Source organism: Entelurus aequoreus, linkage group LG17, assembly GCF_033978785.1.
Source record: "Entelurus aequoreus isolate RoL-2023_Sb linkage group LG17, RoL_Eaeq_v1.1, whole genome shotgun sequence".
NCBI lineage: Eukaryota > Metazoa > Chordata > Actinopteri > Syngnathiformes > Syngnathidae > Entelurus > Entelurus aequoreus.
The window spans coordinates 46,811,344-46,834,407 of NC_084747.1; the positions used below are offsets into that span (position 1 = coordinate 46,811,344).

The following is a 23,064-nucleotide window of genomic DNA, read 5'->3' on the forward strand; positions in this document are numbered from 1 at the left end:
ATGTTGAAACGAGGAGAGGCGTCAAGAGGTACGAGTCCAAAGTGGGGGGTTGAGGATCGAGGGCGGCAGTCCAAATCACTAAGGGACACAATGGTTAAGACTCGGGAAGGAAGGTACACCAAGCGAACTACGGGAGAACAAGCAAGGATGTCAGACACGAGGGAAACACGCAGAGAGAGAGAGAGCATAAGCCTTACGGTATCCAAAGAGGTAAACTAAGTTCCCGCATGGATCCTTGGGTCCACTGGTCCTTTATCCAGCTCGCCCTCATCGGTCCCAGGTGTGCAGATTGCCGATTGTCTGCAGGCTTGTCGCTGCGTGGGTGTGCTGAGGGGGAAATGTGACACTCAGTTGCAGGAGGGAAGCGGGTTCGAATCCGCGACAAACCAAACTTTCATTTGTCTGGGTGTTGTTGATAAATGGCTTTCGCTTTGCATAGTAGAGTTTTAACTTGCACTTACAGATGTAGCGACCAACTGTAGTTACTGACAGTGGTTTTCTGAAGTGTTCCTGAGCCCATGCGGTGATATCCTTTACACACTGATGTCCCTTTTTGATGTAGTACCGCCCTGAGGGATCGAAGGTTCGTAATATCATCGCTTACGTGCAGTGATTTCTCCAGATTCTAGATGGTGAAATCCCTAAATTCCTTGCAATAGCTGGTTGAGAAATGTTGTTCTTAAACTGTTCAACAATTTGCTCACACATTTGTTGACAAAGTGGTGACCCTCGCCCCATCCTTGTTTGTGAATGACTGAGCATTTCATGGAAGCTGCTTTTATACCCAATCATGGCACCCACCTGTTCCCAATTAGCCTGTTCACCTGTGGGATGTTCCAAATAAGTGTTTGATGAGCATTCCTCAACTTTATCAGTCTTTTTTGCCACTTGTGCCAGCTTTTTTTGAAACATGTTGCAGGCATCAAATTCCAAATTAGCTAATATTTGCAAAAAAATACAAGTTTTCTAGTTCGAACGTTAATTATCTTGTCCTTGCAGTCTATTCAATTGATTATAAGTTGAAAAGGATTTGCAAATCATTGTATTCTGTTTTTATTTACCATTTACACAACGTGCCAACTTCACTGGTTTTTGGTTTTGTATTATAAAATAATGGCTATATAATTAATAACTATTATAATTGAATATTAAGAGTATTTGAAGGTTTCACTCCTACTTTGTTTACCTCAGTGACAACCTAAGTAAAGCTTTATAATCAATCAGAAAAATATCAAGCACCTAAAAGTCAAACATGGACAAGTCTGGAGAGAGTGTTTCACATTTTTCCCATCCTGCCTTGTAATTGACAAAAATGGGTGTAATTTCACATTTTTTTATGGTGATGGGACGTTTTTATAATATCCACAAAGTTCAGTGAGCAGGTTGTTATGTGTGTTGACTTTTTGTGCTGGTAGAATTTTTTTTTTCCCCGCGCCATTGTCATGATCTGTGGTCTGGATCATGTTTCTTTGTGATTTTCTGTTAGTTTAAGACTCCATTAGTTCCTGTTTTTGTGCACCCTTCTTTGTTTTAGTTTCCATGGCGACCTATTAGTTTCACCTGCCTCTGGTGTTCGGGACACGCACCTGCTCTAATCAAGAGACCGGTATTTAAGCCTGTCTTTGCCTGTCAGTCGGCCTGGCGTCATTGCTCGTTTCATGCCACAGTTTCATGCTTGTGTCATGCCATTGCTTGTTTCATGCTGCTCGTTTTCATGTCCAAACTCCAAGTTTTTGTTAGTTGTTCGATTCATGCCGTGTCCACGTAAGTGTTAGTTGTTTCATGCCACAGTAAGTCTTGTTTGTTCCATGCCATAGTCCATGTTAAGTGTTTAGCTTCTATGTTTCCTGCTTTAAGTTGTTTTTGCACTGCAAAAAGACAGTGTTCAGAAACAAGAAAAAAAACATACAAAAATGAGGGGTATTTTATTTGAACTAAGCAAAATTATCTGCCAATAGAACAAGAAAATTCGGCTTGTCAAGACTTTCCAAAACAAGTAAAATTAACTAATTTCAATGAACCCTAAAATACCTTAAAATAAGTATATTCTCACTAATAACAAGTGCACTTTTTTTGGTAGAAAAAAAACAAAAGATACTTTTTTGCTCAATATGTTGAAAAATATTCTTAAATGAAGTAAATGCTAGTGCCATTATCTTGACATAATGATATGCGCTCGGCATTACATTTACTATACTAAAAACTAATTTATTGTTTTTAATGCACTGCAAAAAGTCAGTGTTCAAAAACAAGAAAACAAAAAACAAAAATTAGGGGTATTTTATTTTAACTAAGCAAAATTATCTGCAAATAGAACAAGAAAATTCGGCTTGTCAAGACTTTCCAAAACAAGTAAAATTAGCTAACCTCAATGAACCCAAAAATACCTTTAAAATAAGTATATTCTCACTAATAACAAGTGAACTTTTCTTGGTAGAAAAAAAGACCTTTTTGCTCAATATGTTGAAAAATATTCTTAAATGAAGTAAATGCTAGTGCCATTATCTTGACATAATGATATGCGCTCGGCATCATGATTTTTTTTTTCATGCTTGAAGTAAGAAATGATTACGTTAAAAAAGTAGTTTTATACTTGTGAGTGTTGATGACACAGCTTTGCAACAGTTGATATTCTAGTTTCAAGCATGTTTTACTCAATATAGGTCATCAAATCTCAGCAACAAGCTGTAATATCTTACTGAGATCATTTAGGACCAAAACCCTTAAAACAAGTAAAACACTCTAACATAAAATCTGCTTAGTGAGAAGAATTATCTTATCAGACAGAAAATAAGCAAATATCACCCTTATTTGAGATATTTCATCTTACTTAGATTTCAGTTTTTGCAGTGCAGATAAATGGAGGGGAAGAAAGAGAAGCCAACTATATTAACCTTGTAGATTGTTATAGTAACAATAGGTTAAGCTAAAAGCACTTTTGACCCAGTTACATTTCTAGTATCAGTGCTACATTTTGGACATCACACCTCCATCTTACTTTAAAACTTGAAAAATGTAATAATATACACTGAGACTGGGGTCAGCAACCCGCGGCTCTAGAGCCACATGTGGCTCTTGAGCAGCGCCCTGGTGGCTCCATGGAGCTTTTTCACAAAATGTATGGAAATGGAAAAAAATGGGGTGAAAAATATATTTGTTGTTGTAATATGGTTTCTGTCGGAGGACAAACACGACACAAACCTTCCTAATTGTTAGAAAGCCAACTGTTCAATATGTTTGTGTTTCTGCTTCACTGATGACAGTATTTGGCGAGCGCCGTTTTGTCCTGCTAATTTCAGCGGCCCTTGAACTCACCGTTGTGTGGACTGTGACTCAACGGTTTATTTGCATGTACAGCTTTCTCCGACGCTGCCACAGAAAGATGTTTTATGCCATTACCTTCTTTGTTTCATTTTGTCCACCAAACGTTTTGTACTGTGCGTGAATGCACAAAGGTAAACTATGTTGATATTGTTGACTTGTTACGGAGTGCTAACCAGGCATATTTACATTATGTTAAAGTTAAAGTACCCATGATTGTCACACACACACACACACACACACTAGGTGTGGCGAAATTATTCTCTGCATTTGACCCATCACCCTTGATCACCGCCTGGGAGGTGAGGGGAGCAGTGAGCAGCAGCGGTGGCCGCGCCCGGGAATCATTTTTGGTGATTTAACCCCCAATTCCAACCCTTGATGCTGAGTGCCAAGCAGGGAGGTAATGGCTCCCATTTGTATAGTCTTTGGTATGACCCGGCCGGGGTTCGAACTCACGACCTACCGATCTCAGGGCGTGTTGCCATCATTATAACACTTATATAAGTCTTAACATTTTTTGCTGCTCCAGACAGATTACTTTTTTGTATTTTTGGTCCAATATGGCTCTTTCAACATTTTGTGTTGCCGACCCCTGCACTAAGACAAACTATAACAAAAACAAACAAGCATCTGCACCTTTATCCAGATCTGCACCACCCTCCCATTTAGTGTTGCAATACTGTCATTTTCTGTTTTTCCATACTGTAGTTCCCTTAACTCCCAAGTATAGTGTAGCAGCGCCCCCTACTGACCAATTTGACTATAAAAAATCTCATTGTGTCCTCACTATAGCTTCACAACATCAGTAGAATTCCTCTATATGTGTGTTGTGTTGTGTTGTGTTTATATGTACTTGTGTGTCTGATTGAATGTTGCCTGTTTGTGTTTGCACCAACAAAGAAGCTCATTTGTTTTGTAAGTAACAAGTGAGTGCGCAGATAACCTTTGTCACTACCACATCGCTGAGTGTGTCTTCCTGCTCCGGTGCGAAGGTGAGAGACAAATTGTGCACAATAAATGTTAACACTAAAAGAATAAGTGACAAATGTGTTTATTTGTTTGCTGCAACATGCGTCATTTCTACTTCTTACTGCAAAATGAAAAAAAAAACACGGCCATAACATTAAGTACACACACACACTAATTACCTAATGAGATACTTCTAGGATAATGGGGTACCTTTATTTACTTAACTGCAGAGAGTACCCGGCATCTATTTTGTGGGGTATTAGCTATTATTACTCAAATAAAATAAAAAAGAGAACATATACTATACTATTGCAATCAATCAATCAATGTTTATTTATATAACCCTAAATCACGAGTGTCTCAAAGGGCTGCACAAGCCACAACGACATCCTCGGCTCAGAGCCCACATCAGGGCAAGGAAAAACTCAACCCAGTGGGATGTCAATGAGAAACCTTGGAGAGGACCGCAGATGTGGGTGGGAGTCCGGTCCATAGTGGATCTAACATAATAGTGAGAGTCCGGTCCATAGTAGATCTAACATAATAGTGAGAGTCCAGTCCATAGTGGATCTAAAATAATAGTGAGAGTCCAGTCCATAGTGGATCTAACATAATAGTGAGAGTCCAGTCCATAGTGGATCTAACATAATAGTGAGAGTCCAGTCCATAGTGGATCTAACATAGTAGTGTGAGTCCAGTCCATAGTGGATCTAACATAATAGTGAGAGTCCAGTCCATAGTGGATCTAACATAATAGTGAGAGTCCAGTCCATAGTGGATCTAACATAATAGTGAGAGCCCAGTCCATAGTGGATCTAACATAATAGTGAGAGTCCAGTCCATAGTGGATCTAACATAATAGTGAGAGTCCAGTCCATAGTGGATCTAACATAATAGTGAGAGTCCAGTCCATAGTGGATCTAACATAATAGTGAGAGTCCAGTCCATAGTGGATCTAACATAGTAGTGTGAGTCCAGTCCATAGTGGATCTAACATAATAGTGAGAGTCCAGTCCATAGTGGATCTAACATAATAGTGAGAGTCCAGTCCATAGTGGATCTAACATAATAGTGAGAGTCCAGTCCATAGTGGATCCAACATAATAGTGAGAGTCCAGTCCATAGTGGATCTAAAATAATAGTGAGAGTCCAGTCCATAGTGGATCTAACATAATAGTGAGAGTCCAGTCCGTAATGGATCTAACATAATAGTGAGAGTCCAGTCCGTAGTGGATCTAACATAATAGTGAGAGTCCAGTCCATAGTGGATCTAACATAATAGTGAGAGTCCAGTCCATAGTGGATCTAACATAATAGTGAGAGTCCAGTCCATAGTGAGTCCAGTCCATAGTGGATCTAACATAATAGTGTGAGTTCAGTCCATAGTGGATCTAACATAATAGTGTGAGAGTCCAGTCCATGGTGGATCTAACATAATAGTGAGAGTCCAGTCCATAGTGGATCTAGCATAATAGTGTGAGTCCAGTCCATAGGGGATCTAACATAATAGTGAGAGTCCAGTCCATAGTGGATCTAACATAATAGTGAGAGTCCAGTCCATAGTGGATCTAACATAATAGTGAGAGTCCAGTCCATAGTGGATCTAACATAATAGTGAGAGTCCAGTCCATAGTGGGTCTAACATAATAGTGAGAGTCCAGTCCGTAGTGGATCTAACATAATAGTGAGAGTCCAGTCCATAATGGATCTAACATAATAGTGAGAGTCCAGTCCGTAGTGGATCTAACATAATAGTGAGAGTCCAGTCCGTAGTGGATCTAACATAATAGTGAGAGTCCAGTCCATAGTGGATCTAGCATAATAGTGTGAGTCCAGTCCATAGTGGATCTAACATAATAGTGAGAGTCCAGTCCATAGTGGATCTAACATAATAGTGAGAGTCCAGTCCATAGTGGGTCTAACATAATAGTGAGAGTCCAGTCCGTAGTGGATCAAACATAATAGTGAGAGTCCAGTCCATAATGGATCTAACATAATAGTGAGAGTCCAGTCCGTAGTGGATCTAACATAATAGTGAGAGTCCAGTCCATAATGGATCTAACATAATAGTGAGAGTCCAGTCCGTAGTGGATCTAACATAATAGTGAGAGTCCAGTCCATAGTGGATCTAACATAATAGTGAGAGTCCAGTCCATAGTGGATCTAGCATAATAGTGTGAGTCCAGTCCATAGTGGATCTAACATAATAGTGTGAGTCCAGTCCATTGTGGATCTAACATAATAGTCAGAGTCCAGTCCATAGTGGATCTAACATAATAGTGAGAGTCCAGTCCATAGTGGATCTAACATAATAGTGAGAGTCCAGTCCATAGTGGATCTAGCATAATAGTGTGAGTCCAGTCCATAGTGGATCTAACATAATAGTGAGAGTCCAGTCCATAGTGGATCTAACATAATAGTGAGAGTCCAGTCCATAGTGGGTCTAACATAATAGTGAGAGTCCAGTCCGTAGTGGATCAAACATAATAGTGAGAGTCCAGTCCATAATGGATCTAACATAATAGTGAGAGTCCAGTCCGTAGTGGATCTAACATAATAGTGAGAGTCCAGTCCATAATGGATCTAACATAATAGTGAGAGTCCAGTCCGTAGTGGATCTAACATAATAGTGAGAGTCCAGTCCATAGTGGATCTAACATAATAGTGAGAGTCCAGTCCATAGTGGATCTAGCATAATAGTGTGAGTCCAGTCCATAGTGGATCTAACATAATAGTGTGAGTCCAGTCCATTGTGGATCTAACATAATAGTCAGAGTCCAGTCCATAGTGGATCTAACATAATAGTGAGAGTCCAGTCCATAGTGGATCTAACATAATAGTGAGAGTCCAGTCCATAGTGGATCTAACATAATAGTTTGAGTCCAGTCCATAGTGGATCTAACATAATAGTGAGAGTCCAGGCCATAGTGGATCCAACATAATAGTGAGAGTCCAGTCCACAGTGGATCTAACATAATAGTGAGAGTCCAGTCCATAGTGGATCTAACATAATAGTGAGAGTCCAGTCCATAGTGGATCTAACATAATAGTGTGAGTCCAGTCCACAGTGGATCTAACATAATAGTGAGAGTCCAGTCCATAGTGGATTTAGTATAATAGTGAGAGTCCAGTCCATAGTGGATCTAACATAATAGTGTGAGTTCAGTCCATAGTGGATCTTACATAATAGTGAGAGTCCAGTCCATAGTGGATCTAACATAGTAGTGTGAGTCCAGTCCATAGTGGATCTAACATAATAGTGAGAGTCCAGTCCATAGTGGATCTAACATAATAGTGAGAGTCCAGTACATAGTGGATCTAACATAATAGTGACAGTCCAGTCCGTAGTGGATCTAACATAATAGTGAGAGTCCAGTCCATAGTGGATCTAACATAGTAGTGTGAGTCCAGTCCATAGTGGATCTAACATAGTAGTGTGAGTCCAGTCCATAGTGGATCTAACATAATAGTCAGAGTCCAGTCCATAGTGGATCTAACATAATAGTGAGAGTCCAGTCCATAGTGGATCTAACATAATAGTGAGAGTCCAGTCCATAGTGGATCTAGCATAATAGTGAGAGTCTAGTCCATAGTGGATCTAACATAATAGTGAGAGTCCAGTCCATAGTGGATCTAACATAATAGTGAGAGTATAGTCCATAGTGGGGCCAGCAGGAGACCATCCCGAGTGGAGACGGGTCAGCAGCGCAGAGATGTCCCCAACCGATGCACAGGTGAGCGGTCCACCCCGGGTCCCGACTCTGGACAGCCAACACTTCATCCATGGCCACCGGACCTGTGCCCCCTTCACAAGGGAGAGGGGGGCAGAGCAGAAAATAAAAGAAACGGCAGATCAACTGGTCTAAAAAGGGGGTCTATTTAAAGGCTAGAGTATACAAATGAGTTTTAAGATGGGACTTAAATGCTTCTACTGAGGTAGCATCTCTTAATCAACTAATGTATGCTTTATAAGGCTGTCAGTGTTGTTTACGGTGGCGTGCTCCGTCCAGGTCAGTACATGGGCCGCCATGACAAGTGTCTCCTGTGTGACGTCACCTGTCAGGAGTGCACTGGTCCCGAGAGCGAGGACTGCACCAGCTGCCCGGCCACACGGTGAGAAGGCAACCCGAATACAGACCCCAACATGGTCAAAAAGTATGTCAACAACACCCGCTCCTGTTCTATCCAGGTTATTTGATGAAGGCGCCTGCGTCATCCGCTGCCAGAGGGGGCGCTACGCCATGGCCAGGCAGTGTCACCGCTGCCACCACACCTGCCTGGAGTGCACCGACGAGGGGCCGGACAACTGCACGGCTTGCGACAAGGGTAAGGCACTTGGCCGACCTGGGATCAGTCCTCCTCATAATAAATCAAAGGTAACATCCCTGCTGTGGGTGTTGTCTTTTGAAACATGGATTTTCCTTCCTGCTAATCACCTTCATTTTTTTTTTTTTGGGTTCTAATTGACTCCTTGCTAAGCCAGTAGATCAATACGGGGGGATCGTGTTGTGAAAAGGTCACATGACGCCCACACACAGAACAGAACCTTTGCCGCTTAATTGGGCCGACCGACTCATTAGTGGCTCACAGCTGTGGAAATATCAAGCGGATACAAAAGTTTACTACTGTCACAATCTTAAGAGCTGAAAGTATTTACAAATAATAAGAATGTCCTTTTTAAATGTAATTACAATTATAACACATAACTGCACTGCAAAAAGTCTGTGTTCAAAAACAAGAAAAAGAAAATACAAAAATTAGGGGTATTTTATTTGAAAATTCGGCTTGTCGAGACTTTCCAAAACAAGTCAAATTTGCTTACTTCAATAAACCCAAAAACACCTTAAAATAAGTATATTCTCACTAATAACAAGTGCACTTTTCTTGGTAGGAGAAAAAAAAGAGACCTTTTTGCTCAATATGTTGAAAAATATTCTTAAATTAAGTAAATGCTAGTGCCATTATCTTGACATAATGATATGCGCTCGGCATTACATTTCTTTAAACCAGCAAACTTATACTGAAAACTCATTTATTGTTCTTACTGGAAAGGCAACAAGGCAACCGCTTGTTACTTTTTTTAATAATAATAATAGATTTTATTTGTAAAAAGCACTAATACAACCTCAAAGTGCTTCAGTGTATTAAAAAAAAAAAAGATAAAAAGATAATAAAAATAAAAAAAAATAAAAACTAGAACAGCCTAATAGCTAGAACTAGTATATGTACACTACCATTCAAAAGTTTGGGGTCACATTGAAATGTCCTTATTTTTGAAGGAAAAGCACTGTACTTTTCAATGAAGATAACTTTAAACTAGTCTTAACTTTAAAGAAATACACTCTATACATTGCTAATGTGGTAAATGACTATTCTAGCTGCAAATGTCTGGTTTTGGTGCAATATCTACATAGGTGTATAGAGGCCCATTTCCAGCAACTATCACTCCAGTGTTCTAATTAGGGATGCCGATATTATCGGCCGATAAATGCGTTAAAATGTAATATCGGAAATTATTGGTATCGTTTTTTTTTTATTATCGGTATCGTTTTTTTTTAAATGTATTTTATTTTTATTAAATCAACATAAAAAACACTTACAATTAATGCACCAACCCAAAAAACCTCCCTCCTCATTCACACAAAAGGGTTGTTTCTTTCTGTTATTAATATTCTGGTTCCTACATTATATATCAATATATATCAATACAGTCTGCAAGGGATACAGTCCGTAAGCACACATGATTGTGCGTGCTGCTGGTCCACTAATAGTACTAACCTTTAACAGTTAATGTTACTCATTTTCATTGATTACTAGTTTCTATGTAACTGTTTTTATATTGTTTTACTTTCTTTTTTATTCAAGAAAATGTTTTTAATTTATTTATCTTATTTTATTTTATAATTTTTTTTAAAAAGTACCTTATCTTCACCATACCTGGTTGTCCAAATTAGACATAATAATGTGTTAATTCCACGACTGTATATATCCGTTGATATCGGTATCGGTTGATATCGGTATAGGTAATTAAAGAGTTGGACAATATCGGAATATCGGATATCGGCAAAAAGCCATTATCGGACATCCCTAGTTCTAATGGTACAATGTTTTTGCTCATTAGCTCAGAAGGCTAATTGATGATTAGAAAACCCTTGTGCAATCATGTTCACACATCTGAAAACAGTTTAGCTCGTTACAGAAGCTACAAAACTGACCTTCCTTTGAGCAGATTGAGTTTCTGGAGCATCACATTTGTGGGGTCAATTAAACGCTCAAAATGGCCAGAAAAAGAGAACTTTCATCTGAAATTCGACAGTCTATTCTTGTTCTTAGAAATGAAGGCTATTCCACAAAATTGTTTGGGTGACCCCAAACTTTTGAACGGTAGTGTATATTTGAAAAAAAAGGGCTTTTTTAAAAAGAAGGGTTTTTAAGCCTTTTTTTTAAAAGCATCCACAGTCTGTGGTGCCCTCAGGTGGTCAGGGAGAGCGTTCCACAGACTGGGAGCGGCGGAGCAGAAAGCCCGGTCTCCCATTGTTCGTAGCTTTGTCCTCTGAGGTTGGAGGAGGTTAGCCTGTCCGGAGCGGAGGTGTCGTGTGGAGGATTTGGGGGTGAGTAGTTCTATATATATTAGAGATGTCCGATATGGCTTTCTTGCCGATATCCCATATCCCGATATCGTCCAACTCTTAATTATTGCTATTCTTTGAGGTAGGGGGGGCATTTCCATGGAGGCACTGGTGGGTTAGTAGGGAGACTTTGTATTCAATCCTGAGTGGAACAGGAAGCCAGTGAAGGAATATGAGAATCGGTGTGATATGGTCATATTTCCGCACTCTCATCAGGATCCTAGCAGCACTATTCTATTTTTTTTAGTGGGAGAGCCCTTATTCCTAAATGAAATAAATTCATTTTTTTCCACAAAATTCTACAAACATTACCCCATAATAAGAGTGTAAAAAGGTTTTTCCAAAAAAAAAAAAAAAAAAAGCAATGTACAGAGACATCTTGGATGAAAACCAACACTTCCCATCCAACCTGAGGTGCTGCAACAAGAAATGGGCAAAACTGTCCAAAGATAGGCGTGCCGAGCTTGTGGCATCGTATTCAAAAAGACTTGAGGCTGGAATTGCTGCAAAGTATTGAGCAAAGGCTATGAATACTTATGTACATGTGGATTTTTTTTTCTCCTTTTAATAAATTTGCAAAATTAAAAAAAATACTTTTCATATTGTCTTTATGGGGTATTGTGTGTAGAATTTTGAGGACAAAAATGAATTTATTCCATTTTGGAATAAGGCTGTAGCATAACAAAATGAGGAAAAAGTGAAGCGGCGTGAATAATTTGCGGATGCACTGTATTCACAATATAAACACTGCTAAAATTAGGTGCTATTTCCAATAAGCCACTGCTGAATAAATACATAATATAAAGTATATATATTTTTTATCCATCTATCCATCCATTTTCTACCGCTTGTCCCTTTCGGGGTAGCGGGGGGTGCTGGAGCCTATCTCAGCTCATCGCAGGGCCAACACAGATAGACAGACAACATTCACACTCATGTGGTTTATTTTGTACATATGTAGCATCATCTGCAAAGATGCAAATAATTGCTATTGCGACACCCAGTGGACACATTTAGAACAGCTATTTTTTTCATTAAAAAATTTCAGGTACATTTTTATATTTAGCAAAAGCCGGATAAAACCTGTTCGCGGGCCCTCAAGCCGTACGTTTGACACCCCTGGTCTACAAGCATAGAAAGTGTTAGTTTGATCATTTTATTTGTCTTCAGCCTATAAGCTAACTTAGCATAATTTTACTGTTGGTAATGTTAGCATGTAGCTCACATAGCTATGCTAGTGTTGCTAACGGTTATTTCCTCCTGTCCCGCTCCTCAATGTTACGTTGGTGTATGTGAAATATGGCATCTATTATGTTGAACAAGTGCAGAAATACAAAGTTTATGTAAAAAGTAGATCAAGTACATAACAGCGCGTCGAGGAGACAAACACATCTCATCAGCATTAAAGCTACAGACACACAAAACGGCGTGTTTCCAGTTATCGGCCTACCAAAAAGCAACTTTAATGTCTAAATAGCAGCATCAAGGCCTGTAGGGCCAGCATGGACGAATAGAACAGACAAGCCATTGTAATGTCTGCTCGCGGAAAAACAAAGATCCTAATCTGCGATTTGACTCCCTCGAATGGCCTTGACGCAGGAGCAGGCTGTTCTGAAAACACCCCCCCCTGAGGACACCTCAATGATGGACGCTTTTGACCTCCCTCCCTCCTCAACGACACCTGGAGTCGAACTTTTGCTTGCATGCAGAACGGCCCCAGGCCTATGGACACTACATCAACACACCCAAGACAATGGGCATATACACACACACACACACACCATCCCCCACCCCACGCCTTCACCACCGCTTGATTCCCCTTTGGGGTGATGGACGGCTGGTAGCGTTTCATAGCAGCAGTCGACCTCCAGGGTCCCAACTCCCCTGCCCCTTCTGTTGCGAGTAGTCGTGATTATATGTAACATGTTTATGTGTGCATGGCATGAAGGTTTTTTCCCACTCCAAACTAGGCCCCCTTAGGAGCCCAGTCTAGATTGTATTTTTTTTACTCATCTTCTTCCTCAGCGTTTTACCTTTTTCCCACCTTTTAGGGGTCGCCCCGTGGCGACCCCTAAATTATCAGCGTTCCTGTTCTGTAACCCTGTACACTGTTTGTTTGTCTAATCTTGAACGGGTTTGTGCTAAAAACATAGTTTCGTTGTACTTGTGCAATGACAATAAAGACCTATCCTATCCTATACTACAGGGGTCACCAACGCGATGCCCGCGGGCACCAGGTAGCCCGTAAGGACCAGATGAGTAGCCCGCTGGCCTGTTCTAAAAATAGCTCAAATAGCAGCACTTACCAGTGAGCTGCCTCTATTTTTTAAATTGTATTTATTTACTAGCAAGCTGGTCTCGCTTTGCTCCACATTTTTAATTCTAAGAGAGACAAAACTCAAATAGAATTTGAAAATCCAAGAAAATATTTTAAAGACTTGGTCTTCACTTGTTCAAATAAATTCATTAATTTTTTTACTTTGCTTCTTATAACTTTCAGAAAGACAATTTTAGAGAAAAAATACAACCTTAAAAATTATTTTAGGATTTTTAAACACATATACCTTTTTACCTTTTAAATTCCTTCCTCTTCTTTCCTGACAATTTAAATCAATGTTCAAGTAAATTAATTTTTTTTATTGTAAAGAATAATAAATACATTTTAATTTAATTCTTCATTTTAGCTTCTGTTTTTTTGACGAAGAATATTTGTGAAATATTTCTTCAAACTTATTATGATTAAAATTCAAAAAAAATATTCTGGCAAATCTAGAAAATCTGCAGAATCAAATTTAAATCTTATTTCAAAGTCTTTTGAATTTCTTTTAAAATGTTTGTTCTGGAAAATCTAGAAGAAATAATGATTTGTCTGTTAGAAATATAGCTTGGTCCAATTTGTTATATATTCTAACAAAGTGCAGATTGGATTTTAACCTATTTAAAACATGTCATCAAAATTCTAATATTAATCTTAATCAGGAAAAATTACTAATGATGTTCCATAAATTCTGTTGTTAATATTTTCAAAAAGATTTGAATTAACTAGTTTTTCTCTTCTTTTTTTCGGTTGAATTTTGAATTTTAAAGAGTCGAAATTGAAGATAAACTATGTTTCAAAATGTAATTGTCATTTTTTTCCGTGTTTTCTCCTCTTTTAAACCGTTCAATTAAGTGTAAATATAATTAATTATTAATAATAACATAGAGTTAAAGGTAAATTGAGCAAATTGGCTATTTCTGGCAATTTATTTAAGTGTGTATCAAACTGGTAGCCCTTCGCATTAATCACTACCCAAGAAGTAGCTCTTGGTTTCAAAAAGGTTGGTGACCCCTACTCTACTATAATATGACCTGTGACTCTTATTTAAAGTATCATATAGGACCTGTAACTGCTATTTGTATTCTGCTTTTTCCAGATATGTTTGACGTGACTCGCTACCTGTTCCGCGGTCAGTGTCGGGACGTCTGCCCGGAGGCCTTCTTCCACTCCACGCGCAAACGCTGTGAGCCGTGCGCTCCGGACTGCGCGGCGTGCACCTCGTCGCCCAGCCGCTGCCTACGCTGCAGCCCGGGACATAAACTCCGAGAGGGCAAATGTGTTCCGCTGGAATGCAGCACAGGTGAGAGACTAGTGCGTCAAACGGATGTTTGCGCAATCGCACACAAAGTCATGTCATTAAATAACGTAATCCAAATGTCATCATAATGCTAGGTTCACACCAACGGCGCTTTAAAGCGGCATGCAAAGCGGCGTTAAAGCGTAACAAAGCCTGATTAAAGCGTGAGGGTCCTAATGGATGGTGGGAAAGCTTGTAGTGAAGCGGGACATGCGGCAAGTTCGCCAAAATGTTTTAAATGGTTTAAAAAAATTCTGCGCTCTGTCAAGAATGGAATAAAGCGCCGAGAGCGTAACAAAGTGTGACAAAGCCTGACAAAGCTCAGCAAAGCTTGACTCAAAGCGTAGGAAAGCTTAACAGATCTTGGTTCAAAGCGCAATAGGAAGTGACTGTGATATTGACTAGTGACATTGAAACTTTTATGTAAAACCAACACAGGATTACAAATCCATTCTCTTTTGCATCGTTGCCTTTTTTATACGATGATCATTGTTTTTGTACTTCTGCTGTTTGATGTTGCAGTTTGACATTACTGTCTATCATTTTTCTGTATGAAAATGTTACGTTTAAAAGAAATGCCTTTTATTATTGTCAACTAGCATAAGAAATGAAATATAGATATTTATTAAGATGACAAAGAAATAAAAGGAATGAAGATATAAAACATAATATAACGGGAAAAAAAGAGAAATTGAAAAAATAAATGAATATAAAAAATAAAAGAAATGCCTTTTATTATTGTCAACTAGCATAAGAAATGAAAGATAGATATTTATTAAGATGAAAAAGAAATAAAAGAAATTAAGATATAAAACATAATATAACGGAAAAAAAAGAGAAATTGAAAAAATAAATGAATATAAAAAATAAAAGAAATGCCTTTTATTATTGTCAACTAGCATAAGAAATGAAAGATAGATATTTATTAAGATGACAAAGAAATAAAAGAAATGAAGATATAAAACATAATATAACGGGAAAAAAAAAGAGAAATTGAAAAAATAAATGAATATAAAAAATAAAAGAAATGCCTTTTATTATTGTCAACTAGCATAAGAAATGAAAGATAGATACTTATTAAGATGAAAAAGAAATAAAAGAAATGAAGATATAAAACATAATATAACGGAAAAAAAAGAGAAATTGAAAAAATAAATGAATATAAAAAATAAAAGAAATGCCTTTTATTATTGTCAACTAGCATAAGAAATGAAAGATAGATATTTATTAAGATGACAAAGAAATAAAAGAAATGAAGATATAAAACATAATATAACGGGAAAAAAAGAGAAATTGAAAAAATAAATGAATATAAAAAATAAAAGAAATGCCTTTTATTATTGTCAACTAGCATAAGAAATGAAAGATAGATATTTATCAAGATGACAAAGAAATAAAAGAAATGAAGATATAAAACATAATATAACGAAAAAAAAAGAGAAATTGAAAAAATAAATGAATATAAAAAATAAAAGAAATGCCTTTTATTATTGTCAACTAGCATAAGAAATGAAAGATAGATATTTATCAAGATGACAAAGAAATAAAAGAAATGAAGATATAAAACATAATATAACGGAAAAAAAAGAGAAATTGAAAAAATAAATGAATATAAAAAATAAAAGAAATGCCTTTTATTATTGTCAACTAGCATAAGAAATGAAAGATAGATATTTAGTAAGATGACAAAGAAATAAAAGAAATGAAGATATAAAACATAATATAACGAAAAAAAAAGAGAAATTGAAAAAATAAATGAATATAAAAAATAAAAGAAATGCCTTTTATTATTGTCAACTAGCATAAGAAATGAAAGATAGATATTTATTAAGATGACAAAGAAATAAAAGAAATGAAGATATAAAACATAATATAACGGAAAAAAAGAGAAATTGAAAAATAAATGAATACAAAAAATGTGTGGAAAACAGTATATTGAGTTTATCACATATTTTTTAACTTATTTGTTTATCATATTTCTCTTTTTTATTACATTATGTGTTTTATCCCGTATGTAATAAAACAAAAAGATAAATCAAATAAATAGATAAATCTAAAAAAATGTGGGGAAAACTTTTTGTTGTAACAATGCACAACAGAACTTGATAATCGTGTCAGAGCCTGATTTAAAGCGTCAGGATCGCATCAAAGCGTAATAAAGTTCAATAAAGCGTAATAAAACGTATCAAAGCGTGATTTAAAGCGTATCAAAGCGTATCAAATTGTGAGGAACGGTAACAAAGCGGCAACTAATTCGTATCAGAGCGTATCAAAGCATAACATTACTTCGGAGATCGGGATATTCGTGGAAAAATTGACAAAAATGACGGCGCTTTGCTCGCCGCTTTAAAGCGCGGCAAGCGCCGTTGGTGTGAACCAGGCATAATCATCATTATGGTGTCTTGTTACTTGTTTAAAGTGAACTTGTGTTCTTTAGGTGAGGTTGCAAAGGGTGAGGAGTGTCTCCCCTGTGATGACGGCTGCAGGCAATGTGAACACAGTGAGTATATACTGTAACCCTGACAAATGATCAGTTATTGTTGTTCATTTAGCAGATTAAAGCCACGATACGTAATAATTGTACACAACTGTAACAGCGTTGCAGTCCCGTTGCTGCCAGAGTGGCTTGTCATAAGGAGAATAGTGTTTCTGTTGTTGCCATAGCGATCCTGTGTAATCCTCCTATAGTGATGGAACAGCCAGGACACGAATGCTCACTTGCTACTGAAATCTTTAAAGATTTATATGATTTTTTTTGAAAACATCTACACATGTGTAGATTGAATGTCTTTCAAAAGTCAATTATACTCTATTATACACAGGTGGAGTATGACCAAGGGTAATACTTTGTGGGTTTTTACGACCATGCATTGTGTTTATGTCAGTGTATGTGTGAATGTAAAGTGTCTGTATGAGAATGACCAAAAAAATTAAATAAGTACATAAAACTAAATTTTATGTGTTTAGAAATGTTTAAATCCAATTTATTTTTAATGTAAATATTTTGAATAAAAAAAAAATTAAAAAAAATCTCAATTAAAAGTCATTATAAATAACAGTATATATAATATGATGATACACAAAAACAATACATTGACATATGTGGGTTGGACCTAAAATTTAAAAAGATACTTAAAACTTAAAGTCAATCAATCAATCAATGTTTATTTATATAGCCCTAAATCACAAGTGTCTCAAAGGGCTGCACAAGCCACAACGACATCCTCGGTTCAGAGCCCACATAAGGGCAAGGAAAAACTCACAACCCAGTGGGATGTCAATATGAATGACTATGAGAAACCTTGGAGAGGACCGCAGGTGCAGAAACACAAAAGAAGAACCCCTGTGGGATGCAGAAACTGGCAGAGAATTTTTTATTGGGATAAGGTAAACATCTGGGGCCGTATTTATCAAGCTTCTTAGAATTACTCCTAAGACGTCTGCTAAGAGTTGACTTATGAGTAAAGAAATTCTTCGCTGAAAGCTGCACTTAAAAGTTAGTTATCAAGCGTCTTACTCACACTTTCAGCGAAGTGTAGGACTGAATCTTAAGTGTCACACTCAGAGCTGAATTACGACATTACTATGTGCCGTAAATGGAATTTTAGGTGACGTCATTTCTGTGTCCATAGAAATGACCAATCACGGAAGGGAATTCCTTGTCTAAGAATAAAGAAATATCTTAGAAATATTTAAGTGGACAATGGAAGTGTATATTTTGACAATAAACTATAAAATAATACAAAACAAACAAACAATATTGGCAATGAATCAAAAATAAATGTTTCCTTTTCTTTCCAATTCATTACTTAGATATCGAAGCATTGCGATGACCTTTAGTTCTGCTGTGAAAGCTCTGCTGCGTGATGTTGCTGATGAGATGACGCCCCTTATTAAAATCTGTGACAAAAATAATACCCGCTCTGTCTAAACCAGGGGTGTCCAAACTTTTTCCACTGAGGGCCACACACGGAAAAATTTAAGCATACGGTGGCCATTTTGATATTTTTTCATTTTCAAACCATAACAAAATATATAGATTTTTTTTTTTAACCTTTAGGGCTCCCGGGGACCAATCAAGGGTCAAGGGTCTCAGTCATTAAAATGTTAAAAATAAGTCAAATTATTATTATTATTTTTTACAGTATATCTCTATATCAACTGCAGGTTGATATCAAGTAAAAAAAAAAAAAGGTTTTATGCCTTTTCTGTCAAAGACAACTTTGTTTTTTTTTATAGTAAAACTGAAATATGCAGTATTTAGTAATTAGAGCCCTAAAAGATCAATAATGCAGGACACCATTGGTTTGAATTCTTTAATATTTTTGAGTAATCACAGTGAAAAGTTAAATAAAATCCCACTAAATATATTTGGGATCCAAAAGGTCTCCCACTCATAAAGTGATACATTTTTATGAGTTTTTTTTTTACTTTTCACACTTAAATTACGAGATCAACTTCAGATATATCTGTCGATTTTACGTTTGAACTATTATTTTGTTTGTATTATGCTCTTTTGTCAAATACAACTTTGATGTTTTTATATGGCAACCACACAATATATGCAATATTTTTTTCCACATAAAACATTTTTAAGTGAAATTTTTTAAGTAATAATTCATTGTAGCATAGATTTTTTTTCTTTTTTTTTTTTTTTCTCGAGCAATGGCAAAAAATAAAAATAAACAAAGACAAAAGAAGAAAAAAAACATGTCAACATGGCAACTTTTTCTCGTTAGAGCTCATTCGACTATATGGGCATCTACATCTACTATGTGATTTGCCTGAGAAGCTGGACAGGACAACAACAACAATAAAAAAAAGTTTTTTTAATTTTTGCAATACTATCAATTTTGCCATTTTTGCAGAATGTGTGGGGGGGCGCACTTGTTATTAGTGAGAATATACTTATTTTAAGGTATTTTTGGGTTCATTGAGTTTAGCTAATTTGACTTGTTTTGGAAAGTCTTGACAAGCCGAATTTTCTTGTTCTTTCTTTCTTTCTTTCTTTTAGTTTATTTCGAACATGAACAAATGTACATCATAATACATCACACAATTTCATATCATTTCATTTACATCATGCCCGAAAAGGAGTAGGAAGAAGCAAAGCTTATTTAATCCTACCCCTTTCCCACTTCAAAGCGTTTACAATTATATAAAATCATTTACTGACCTTTTTATATAATAAAATAACATCTATGAATTAGTATATACAACAGTTTGTAATATATAATTAATTAATTCAGTCATTATTATTATTATTCTATTGGCAGATGATTTTGCTTAGTTCAAATAAAATACCCCTAATTTTTTTTTTTTTTTTCTTCTTGTTTTAGAACACTGACTTTTTGCACTGTATGGTCTAAAAATGCATTTATCAATCGATAACATGACATCATCGCGCCAAGTGCGTGCTCTCCCAGTCAATTAGTGCGCATATATACAGCCCGGCACCCGGCCAAAAATGTTTTAATTGTAATTTTGAGGAATTCATCTGAATGTGCATGAACTATTTCTGTTCAAAATTGTTAGAAATGTCACATCTTAAATGTTTAAATATTAACTGTCAGTTTACTGTACTGTGCCAACTGTACTACTATATGAGTACGTATTTCTTTTGTATTTTTTGTAAGAAATGATTACTTTAAAAACGTAGTTTTATACTTGTGAGTGTTGATGACACAGTTTTGCAACAGTTGATATTCTAGTTTCAAGCATGTTTTACTCAAAATAGGTCATCAAATCTCAGCAACAAGCTGTAATATCTTACTGAGATCATTTAGGACCAAAACCCTTAAAACAAGTAAAACACTCTAACATAAAATCTGCTTAGTGAGAAGAATTATCTTATCAGACAGAAAATAAGCAAATATCACCCTTATTTGAGATATTTCATCTTACTTAGATTTCAGTTTTTGCAGTGTAGGACGCTGCTTTGCAATTGTGCACACCTCGATACAGGGTGTTGACCTCTTCAGGCCACACCCTCATTGTCCTCATTACACACACACACACACACACACGTCATGCAAACACATGCAGGCACACGTACACACACACACACACACCAGCATACATACTCTTGCATCCAATAATTCCTTCAACTTCATTCAGCTTAGAGTTGGAAACTATGCCGACATGCTTGCAAATGTATGTAAACAATGTACGTACAGACATAAACAGAGGGGTGAGGGTGTGTCTCTTGTAGTATTGTGTGTCTTCTTCTGCCTAAATAATTGCTTGCACACGTAGCGGCTTGCCTGCTGCACGCAAGTATTCAAGTGTTGTTGCTGGAGGGAGTCTGTGTGTGTGTGTGTGTGTGTGTGTGTGTGTGTGTGTGTGTGTGTGTGTGTGTGTGTGTGTGTGTGTGTGTGTGTGTGTGTGTGTGTGTGTGTGTGTGTGTGTGTGTGTGTGTGTGAGTGTGTGTGTGTGTGTGTCTGTGTGTGTGTGAGAGGGGTCAATGGAGGAACATAAATGGCCCTAAGGGAAGTTTTCAAAAGGGTCTTTTCTTGTTAAAAAAATAACCTTTTAAACTTTTTGTCTTCTTCTTATCCTTTGGGTTGTTTTGTCATTTCTGGACTGACAGCAGGTTTGAATTAGTTATGCTTTTGCTCTCTCTTTCGCTCGGTCTCTCTCTCTCTCTGGCTTGCACACTGCAAAAAGTCAGTGTTCAAAAACAAGAAAAAAATAAATAAAAATGAGGGGTATTTTATTTGAACTAAGCAAAATTATCTGCCAATAGAACAAGAAAATTCGGCTTGTCGAGACTTTCCAAAACAAGTCAAATTAGCTAACCTCAATGAATCCCAAAATACCTTAAAATAAGTATATTCTCACTAATAACAAATGCACTTTTCTTGGTAGAAAAAAAAAAGAGACCTTTTTGCTCAATATGTTGAAAAATATTCTTAAATGAAGTAAATGCTAGTGCCATTATCTTGACATAATGATATGCGCTCTGCATCATGATTTGTTTTTTCATGCTTGAAATAAGAAATGATGACTTAAAAAAAGTAGTTTTATACTTGTGAGTGTTGATGACACAGCTTTGCAACAGTTGATATTCTAGTTTCAAGCATGTTTTACTCAATATAGGTCATCAAATCTCAGCAACAAGCTGTAATATCTTACTGAGATCATTTAGGACCAAAACACTTAAAACAAGTAAAACACTCTAACATAAAATCTGCTTAGTGAGAAGAATTATCTTATCAGACAGAAAATAAGCAAATATCACCCTTATTTGAGATATTTCATCTTAGGGGTGTCAGAGGGCCATTTGCGACCCGCAGCTTGTATTATTGTTTTGGCATTCTAAAAAAAATACAACTAAACAAGAAAAAATATGAACAAAGAGCAAAAAAGGTGTAATGTAACAAGAAAAAGGTCCATCCATTTTCTATACCACTTATCCTCATTGCGGGTTAAAAGTTGAAATACTACTACTATTAACACACACACACACACACAAAAAAAAACTTTAAAAAATACTTATATAGGTAAGTTTTGAACTGTTAACAATGAAATATGTGCCCGGTAAAACATTTTTTTTTACACACAAAACATAGTAAGGTATGTTTATGTGTGTTGTAAGCGCTCCCTCTGCTGGTAAATATAGTCATTACACCCAACATATATGTTTTGTAATAGCTAATGAAATTGTGTAAGGATGCATGCAGCTAAAAACTACCATCATTTTGCTAAAAAAAACAAAACTCATGGGTTATAATGATGAAATACAAAAAAGATGCAATATAGTTTATTATTACTACAGATTTTAATGGTTTACAGTAGTTTATTTGCAACATGCTGAACACAATTAATTAAAATGTAGTAGGTTAAGTTAAAGTTAAAGTACCAATGATTGTCACACACACACACTAGGTGTGGCGAAATTATTGTCTGCATTCGACCCATCACCCTTGATCACCCCCTGGGAGGTGAGGGGAGCAGTGGGCAGCAGCGGTGGCAGCGCCCGGGAATCAATTTTGGTGATTTAACTCCCAATTCCAGCCCTTAATGCTGAGTGCCAAGCAGGGAGGTAATGGGTCCCATTTTTATAGTCTTTGGTATGACTCGGCCGGGGGTTTGAACTCACAACCTACCCATCTCAGGGCGGACACTCTAACCACTTGGCCACTCTCGAATAAATGTGGCTAAGTTACAGGGGAATTAACTGATTGATTGAAGCTTTTATCAGTAGTTTGCACAGTACAGTACATATTCCGTACAATTGCACTGCAAAAAGTCAGTGTTCAAAAACAAGAAGAAGAAGAAAAAAAAAGAGGGGTATTTTATTTGAACTAAGCAAAATTATCTGCCAATAGAACAAGAAAATTCGGCTTGTCAAGACTTTCCAAAACAAGTAAAATTAGCTAACCTCAATGAACCCCAAAATACCTTAAAATAAGTATATTCTCACTAATAACAAGTGTACTACTATATGAGTACATATCTATTGTTTCATTGAAAATAAAACTGCAAAGTCCATTTGGCTGTCATCTGTTTTAATTATGAGACAC

General features: G+C 36.7%; 1 protein-coding gene across 1 annotated transcript in view; it reads left to right on the plus strand.

Annotated features, from left to right (window-relative positions):
- The window catches only part of LOC133631811 (proprotein convertase subtilisin/kexin type 5-like), a 48,518-nt gene continuing 25,454 nt past the window's right edge, over positions 1-23,064 (plus strand). Inside the window, exons 1-5 of the mRNA XM_062023972.1 lie at positions 1-28; positions 8,304-8,406; positions 8,483-8,619; positions 14,339-14,542; positions 16,977-17,039. Coding sequence (XP_061879956.1) covers positions 1-28; positions 8,304-8,406; positions 8,483-8,619; positions 14,339-14,542; positions 16,977-17,039 — 535 coding nt within the window. The remainder of the gene's footprint in view (positions 29-8,303; positions 8,407-8,482; positions 8,620-14,338; positions 14,543-16,976; positions 17,040-23,064) is intronic.